General features: G+C 36.4%; 1 protein-coding gene across 1 annotated transcript in view; it reads right to left on the bottom strand.

Moving 5' to 3' along the window:
• Positions 1–7,595, bottom strand: part of LOC104461944 (G-protein coupled receptor 98-like) — a gene marked incomplete at both ends in the record, with an annotated part of 33,974 nt that extends 26,379 nt beyond the window's left edge. Inside the window, 9 exons of the mRNA XM_010073702.1 lie at positions 313–498; positions 637–775; positions 2,115–2,238; positions 2,806–2,923; positions 4,240–4,404; positions 5,033–5,212; positions 5,959–6,141; positions 6,562–6,735; positions 7,387–7,595. Of these exons, the coding sequence (XP_010072004.1) occupies positions 313–498; positions 637–775; positions 2,115–2,238; positions 2,806–2,923; positions 4,240–4,404; positions 5,033–5,212; positions 5,959–6,141; positions 6,562–6,735; positions 7,387–7,595 (1,478 nt within the window). The remainder of the gene's footprint in view (positions 1–312; positions 499–636; positions 776–2,114; positions 2,239–2,805; positions 2,924–4,239; positions 4,405–5,032; positions 5,213–5,958; positions 6,142–6,561; positions 6,736–7,386) is intronic.
• Between the last annotated feature and the right edge of the window lie 345 nt (positions 7,596–7,940).

Raw genomic sequence — 7,940 nt, 5'->3', positions numbered from 1 at the left:
GGACATTTTCTTTAAAAAAATGGCTTTGTTTTTCTGTTACAGTTGCCTTTAGGAGACTGTTCTAAAGGCATCTGTTCAATGATTCTGTCAGGTAACAACAATTTGCTTTAGTAAGTACAGACTACACAAAACTTGGCAGATAGCCTTCTTTCTCAGAGTATTAAAAAACTCAAAAACCTCAGACAGCCATTCTGAAGACTGTGCTATGATAAATGTAGAAAAAAGTATTTTTTTTCTAAAGTTAAGCATAAATATTGCAATAATATTGATATCTACCAATATTTTACATAAGAAGGAATTTTAATCTAATACCCATTTTTCTTCTTCTGTTGTTTGCAATAGTTCCCGTGAAAATGCAAACTCTCCATACGGAAAATCACTGGCAGCCATGGTAATATTTGCTGTGCTGCTGGATTCATTTATGAGTCCTCCGTCACTGATTCCAGTTAGTTGAAACTGGTAGTAACGCTTCTCCTCAGGACGGTTGTCATCTACAGCCTAGGGAGAAGAACCAAGGAAAGCTGAAAGGATTTAAACCATTTCCAGGGAGAGAGGTATAACTAATTTCTAACCAAGATACTAACTAGATAAAAGGAAGTACTTGAAATAGCTACTGGTGTAAAATCTCTCACATACCTGTATTAGAACAACTGCTGCAGACTGCTGATCTTGCATTGTCAACGTCCCTGATGTCTCAACAAATTCTGTGTGATGAGGAGGTGCTATATTCCAATTTATTATGACCTCACCAAAAATCCCTGGGCCGCGTATCAGGCTGCAGGTAAGAACACAAACACAGATTTTATTTTCTACCTTATTTAATATCCAGTCCAGAGACAGACAGTGTATCGTATTGTTATGCATGAAAGAAATTTCAGCACTGTGAAGCTTTAGTTTTAATGTACTAAATCACTATTAAGATCTTTACAATTCCCTCTTCAGAGCCATAACATTTCTGCAGTTCTGTTTTATTTCCCTGTGTCAGGAGTCATCTTGAGCTATATTTTTACCAAGAGGTCTTTGAAGATTCTTTGCACATACAGTCCAAAGGTGAGGGCTGAAAACTGAGCTCTCTTGGTCCCATTTTGCTTTTCCAGAGAGAGACAGGCAAAACAGAAGGGAAATGGGACTTAAGGGTAATGCCCAGAGGTGATTTGGTTTTTACGGCAAAAGGACTCTAGAATACTACTATGAGGTCACTTAAGAAATGTCTGCTACTTGTCTAAAAACCTAGAGCCTAATCCTACTCCTGTCACCAGTCTTGGTGATCTAAGTCATAGCAAAAATTTGTCTATAACTACATGATCTACAACTACTGCTGCACAATGCATCACTTTGTCTTTTGGGCTCTCAGGGCAGAATGAAAAGATGTTCCGTTGCTTATATTTGCTGAGTCACAAAGGGAGTGTCATAATCCCTTTTTCCAATGCTCTTGGAAGATATGGTAACATCTTCATTTCTTCATCGTGTTTTCAGTCATCTGAACGCAGTGAAATAATTGCATCCTGTTTCAACTGAAAACCCAGTTCCCACTTTGGTTATGTTAGCCATCACAGCAATATACTGAAATAGTTCAGGCAACAATCCTGAATGCAATCCTGAACAGCACAAAGTATCTTTGTGGTGAGACACTGGAACAGGTTGCCCAGGGAAGTTGCGGGTGCCCCATCACTGGAGGTATTCAAGACCAGGCTGGATGAGGCTTTGAGCAACCTGGTCTAGTGGGAGGTGTCCCTGCCCATGGCAGGGGGTTGTAACTTGATGATATTTAAGGTCCTTTCCAACCCAAACCATTCTATGATTCTATGATCTTCAGATGTCAATGATTCTCTTCCCCCCTTCCTTTGATTAGCATCTTCTTTCCTTCAATGCATCAACATCGTAAATAGCTTGAAGACTGAGAAATATTTGGAGCTCCCCAGTAATACTGAAAAGAGATATACATAGTATATTCTGCCCTTCTTTAAACAAAAGCATTTAATTTTAAAAATAGTTCTGATTTTAGAAGAGAGAATGAAATGCAGCACTCAATAAATTCTTGCCAAATGTGGAGTCTCATAGCTTTTGAAACTGAGCTGTTGTCCTTCCTTTGGAAAAATAAATTATGTACCCACCTAATAACAGCAGTTCCGTTATAGTTTCCGGAAGGTTCTCCAATCAGAACCTGCTTGGAAGAATGGGCTATCCCAACCATCCCAGAAGCTCCTTCATCGCCCAAAATAATGATGGTTGCCACACCTATGAAGAGAACAAAGCTTGTCATGGTAAAAGAAAACTAACTAATGAGCTAACTTTTGTAAATTTTTTGAAATGAGTGATTAAGCATTGGCTTCCCAGAGAGTCCATGGAATCCTCATCCTTGGAGATATTCTGAGTTTGAGTGGACAAGACACTCAGCAACCTGATATAACCGTGAAGTCTCCTGATGCTTGAGCATGGTTTTCAACTCAAAGATCCCCTTGGATGGTGCCTTACAAATGAAATTACTCTATGACTCTTACAGGCCTGAACCTGGTTTTTGGGTTTTGCTTCTTTTTGTTAAAGAATTCTTTCCAGGCAATGCTAACTATCTGAACACAAATCTCTACACCAACAATTAATTTAGAATGAAATATTATGATCTGAAATCCTCTTTGATTCTTCAGACAAGGAAAAAATCTAGGCATAAAAACTGACAGTCAAAATTGCTACCAAATAGCTGCACACAAAATATATTAGCACTGCAGACTAAAATAATATGAGCAGACTCACTGGAATTCTCATACAAAGTGTCTCAAAATAGAATGTAATGGTTTAATTCTTTACCATTTACGGGGGATATCTCTGCATCACCAGTAGAGACTAGCCGGATGGTAAATGTTTCCTTCCCCTCCAGCAGACCATCTTGTACTGCATGTAAAACAACCAGCTTCTGGGATTCAGTCTGCATCATGTAAAGACCAGAAAATATATATACTCACATTAAACAAAACTAAACAAAATATATTATAAAAAAAGGTTTTTTTTCTTTAACAAATCAAGGGCTAAGCATGCATATGCTTGATATATTCTGTAATATTTTTTAAATCTGACATTTCTGATTTAGCTGAAATGTTGTTAAAAGTGCCTCTCAAACATTGTGTGCCACCCAAAAAATACCATGGGTATTTTCAACTGAATAACAATTCAAATTGCTTTTAAATTGTATTCACACAGAAGTTTTCAACTTAGAGGAAACTTTCTATAGAAAATCTTTTCTATCAGAAAGTGGATATTCAATAGGATACATACCTTCTAAGGAATAACATTATTAAGATTAGATACATTAGGTCATAGCAAATTCCTGTCTCAGCCATGTTGATCAGTGGGCAGTAGTAAATGTTTAAAATAAGAACAGAGGGAAACTATAGGTATACATTGTATAACTTTAGTACACCATATATACATACATATATTCTTACATGTATGCATATATAAGAACTTCAGGAAGAAAAGCAATGTCCAGGCCTATTAGCAGAGAAGATATAGCAAATTAATAGCAAAACTTTAGCAAATACTGTTGTTTTTACAGAAAAAGCTATTTTCCAGCTGTTTAGAAGTAAAAGAAACAACTAATATGCCTATTTAATGAATGCAAAATAGCCTTGTACAGGCAGAACAGATTATGTTTTAGGTTAAAACACTTTTCTTCATTAAGTATCTTGAGTAGACTGTAAAAGGCCAATATTAAGATAACAACAATAGCTTGACAATATCTAATGTTTTGGCTCCTACTTCAGACTTTTAACCTGCCATGAAACACAAGCCAAATATCACTCTCCAATTTTGAAAGTTGCTAGGGTGTTTTACTATTTTTTTTTTAATCTGTAAATTTTGAGCAGTCATTTCCCCTTCTCACCCTCTCAATAACATTTTCGCTTTCAATTGTTTGATACCACAATGGAATAAATGTTTTTGTAATCATTCCTCACATCCAGTACGTTTTTGCTCCTTTTTCTTAGTTGTAAAAACAATTCATATTTGAAGAGCCTATCTTCCTGACGACTACATTATGTTGCCTTTAAAAGAGCATGTCAGCTTTCATTTTCTGTTCAAAAAAACTACTTACTGCTAAGCCCACCCGTTCAAGCTGTCCTTTTCCTAGTGTTGTAATACTTAGTAATCCCTTACTTTTATAAACACATAACACCATACAAATACATAGAAGCAGAAAGCATTTATAAATCTAGTATTAAATATTTATTGCAATATCAGAAATACCTCATTGAAGTAAAGGGTACCATTCAGAGGGGTCAGATCATGTCTGGCTGCTTCCTCAAGAATCCATAACACATTAACTGCTCCTCGTCCTCCTTGACTTCGATTTACAGTGAGCAACACCACTGCAGCAGGGTCATCAGGTGTCTGAGGTTCCTTCACTGTCACCTGATGAAGAAAGAGGAAGAGGAAGTAGGAAAGGCACCGATACTGACTTGAGATAAACAACAAAAAACATTATCGGTGACAGTGTAAAACAAGGACAAGTGAAAATCAATAGGAAGATAATGGATGTAAGGAATGCCTTAAATTCTGCTAGCAAAGATTAGTCACTCATGTTATTTCTGTATGCCCTATGATTCAAAACAATCACGGACAATGAGTCACAAGCAGGCACAGCACCAGCAAATGGAGAGCACAAGAATCACTCACTGACAAGAACTAAGATGAGATAGGTTTAATAATTTCTTTCCAAACTTTACTTTCAGTAACACAGATTATTATAAAACCATTTTAATATTCAACAGATTACCAAAAATCCTACCTGGGATATCCTGAATTGTTAGTATACTGAATTAAACTGATTCAGTCATGCAGAAATCTGTATCTATGGTGCAGCACTTTTATTGTTATTACCATCCTACACAGCTAGAAGAAGGCAGGCACTAATACACCTTTCAGTGAAAGAATAATGTCTTCCACTGCAGCGAAGGCTTACTAAAAATGGTCATGTATTAGTGACACAAATCCACTACCCATCTTTTGCACAAAAGAGCACAGTCTAAATCAAACTCACATTCTTTTCTTCAAACCCGAATACTCCAACGGGGGAATCATTTGGTGGAATAGCGACAGTTACCAGGATGTCGTCCCCAAGCCTTGCACCACCTGTTACCCTCACCAGGGCAACCCTGAATATCTCAAGCAATTCAACTTCATTGTCATCTATGATTGTAATTTCTATTTCTCCTGTAGCCTGTAGAAATTGTTTTTAAAAAAAAAAAAAAAAAACAACAAACAAAGTTTCATTTATAACATTCTGTGAATTGTTTGAAAAAATCTGAAATTTAAAATAGGTACATTTTAACTAATAATAGACAAATACACATTGTTCAGTTGTGCTTATTTACTACTGTACTTGTTTATTTACAATAAGATAACAACATTGCAAGAAGACATTTAAGCCCATCACCATAAATCTTCTGTTAAAATCAGCAGACTGTTCTGCTTTGGTAGTCAGCACAATGTGTAGGTAGACAAAGTGCAGGTGTATTTTAGCCAAAATTCTGCTCACAGATTATATCCTTTTATTTGCCAAAGAGCAGTTCTGTTCACTTGAAATCAATCCCTCTTGTGTACACTAAGTATTGCCAGAGGCAGCATGAAATTTAAAACTACATGTGGAATACAGCTAAGAAAACCTACAGGCTGAGAATTTATAGACACGACAGGTTAGGTTACAAATTTTCAGTATAACAGGCTTTATTATTAGAAATTATGCCTTCACTTGGGGAGGTACCAGATGCATATAACCATATCTGGTCGATGCTTATGAAAAATCTGCTCTTCCACGTTAAAGAACTGAAGTCAGGAGCATCATTCGCACATATAAGGCCACAAATAAAATGTTTTCAATTAAGAGGGGCAAATTCTGCTGGAAGCAAACATGAGAACTCTTCAGCTGGTAACTCAGAGACAGTTAAACTTACAGCAAGTGCATACCTGCCCATCTGAAAATGTAAGGTTTCCAAATGATGGTGTGAAGTCTTCAAAGCTAGCAGTTGAATGAATGGCTTCCCAATACAGAGTTGCTGATCCAAACTTCCCATCCTGTCGGACAACTGGAAGTTTCAGTATATTCTGTGGTGGTGGTACCTCATAACCAGCAACAGCTCCAGTCATATCCTATAAATTCAATAAGAAACTGCTGAGTGTCACAGCAATCCAACATTTTTTTTTTTTTTTTTTTTTTTTTAAATGCATATTTACCTGCAGGTAAAAAGAAATGAAGAAATACATGATCACTTGTAAACTGGTCTGAATTTGGCACTGACCTTGCTCTGAGCAAAAATCTGGATTAGAAGATCTCCTGAGGTCCCTTTCAGAATATTCAATGACATTGGTTTTAGCACTTCCAGCTTCCTAATAAACACTATATATTAATTATGAAGAAATTTCTAAGAAGGAACTGTTTGTCTGGCATCTGGCCTATGTATACAGAACAATTTACTGTCATAAAGCCTACTAGAACTCTATCAAAACTGGTCTGAAAACACAGACTCCCCTGCTGGAATGCTACTTTAAATATTTTTCATTCAGACTTACCCTTGTAACACTGAAAGTAAATATTCCTCTGGCATCATCATTTTCTTCAATTGTTATTTCAGCTATTTCTAACCCAAGCCTTTTCACACTTGGCTGACCTCCAGTAGAAGAATCGACCAATTGCACATCAGTAATATTGATTATAAATCCTTCTTGTAATTCTGGAACATTGTCCTGCAAAAATATTTTTAAATGTCACATTTTTAATAAAACACTGTAAGTTATAACACATGCAGAAAGCTGACTACTTGTAGGTTGCTTACTGTTCACTGGGGACCATATGACCATTCCCTTGCTTCACACCATATTAAAGGTGAAAGGGAATACCTTCGGTGAGTTTTAGAAACTGAAGTTGGCAGTCAGATTCCAGATCTGAAAGAACTGGGGAAACTATTGCTGGCTGCCACTTGTTTCTCCTATCTGTAAGAAAGGTGCCTAGATTTCAGAAACTAAGACAGAACTTGGAAAGCAATGCATCCATTTTAATATATTTAAAGAATACACATATTTTTTGGCAAAAAAATAACATTTCCTGAACCACAGAACAAATCTGTTATGAGGCATACAAAGTAAAATATTTTTTGTCATAATGATACTTTAATTTGGGGATTAAAACAAAACAAAGACATTGGTTCACTCTCAGTGATGAGTACTTGAATTCTTTCGAAAGGTAGACACAACCCTTGCTAACATAAAATCATCTGATGAGGCAAGAATACAACTTTAGCCACTTCTAGAATGCTAAATCCTTCCGGTATGAAAGCAGTATCACCTTCCCTTTCCTTAAAAGACATTATTGGCTAAAGTTGTTGTTGGACTACTCACAGGCAAAATAGTGACTACGACAGAAGTTATTGTTGTGTTCTCTGCCATAATGATCGTCTTCTTTTCCAGTATATAATCCTCATTCTCTGTTGCTTGGTTGGAGAGGGGGAGTTCAAAGTTAGGCATGGTGCTCAGCTGAACTGCAATCTCTCCGACAAATCCTTGTTCTCGAACAATTTGTAAAGTCAGGGTAGTTGAATTCACTTGCCCTGTAACAAGAAGGGGAAAAAAAACAAGACATGATTGCTTTAACCTTTGCTTTGCTTCATTTTCAGCTCACTTAATTGTATTGGAGCTTGATCTAGAGGAAGAATAAAATATGAAATATTTACAGCTTTAAATGTTTGTTACACAAACTGTTATTTCAACATTGCCATTTTTATTCAGTTTTCCTTCAAAATTCCATTCTCACTATTTCACCTGGCCTTTACCTGCCTACTACTTCCTATGTAAGAAACCTACAGAATCCCTTCACAATGCTTTCAGGTGCTAAAAGAAGGGCTACACTAATTCACTTTAAAAAAGAACTGGTGAGGAGGTTTTATCTGCAATAA

The sequence above is a fragment of the Pterocles gutturalis genome, unplaced genomic scaffold, assembly GCF_000699245.1.
Source record: "Pterocles gutturalis isolate BGI_N339 unplaced genomic scaffold, ASM69924v1 scaffold27291, whole genome shotgun sequence".
Classification (NCBI taxonomy): Eukaryota; Metazoa; Chordata; class Aves; order Pterocliformes; family Pteroclidae; genus Pterocles; species Pterocles gutturalis.
Note: the sequence above shows the minus strand (reverse complement) of the source record. Positions and strands in the feature narration are given on the sequence as shown.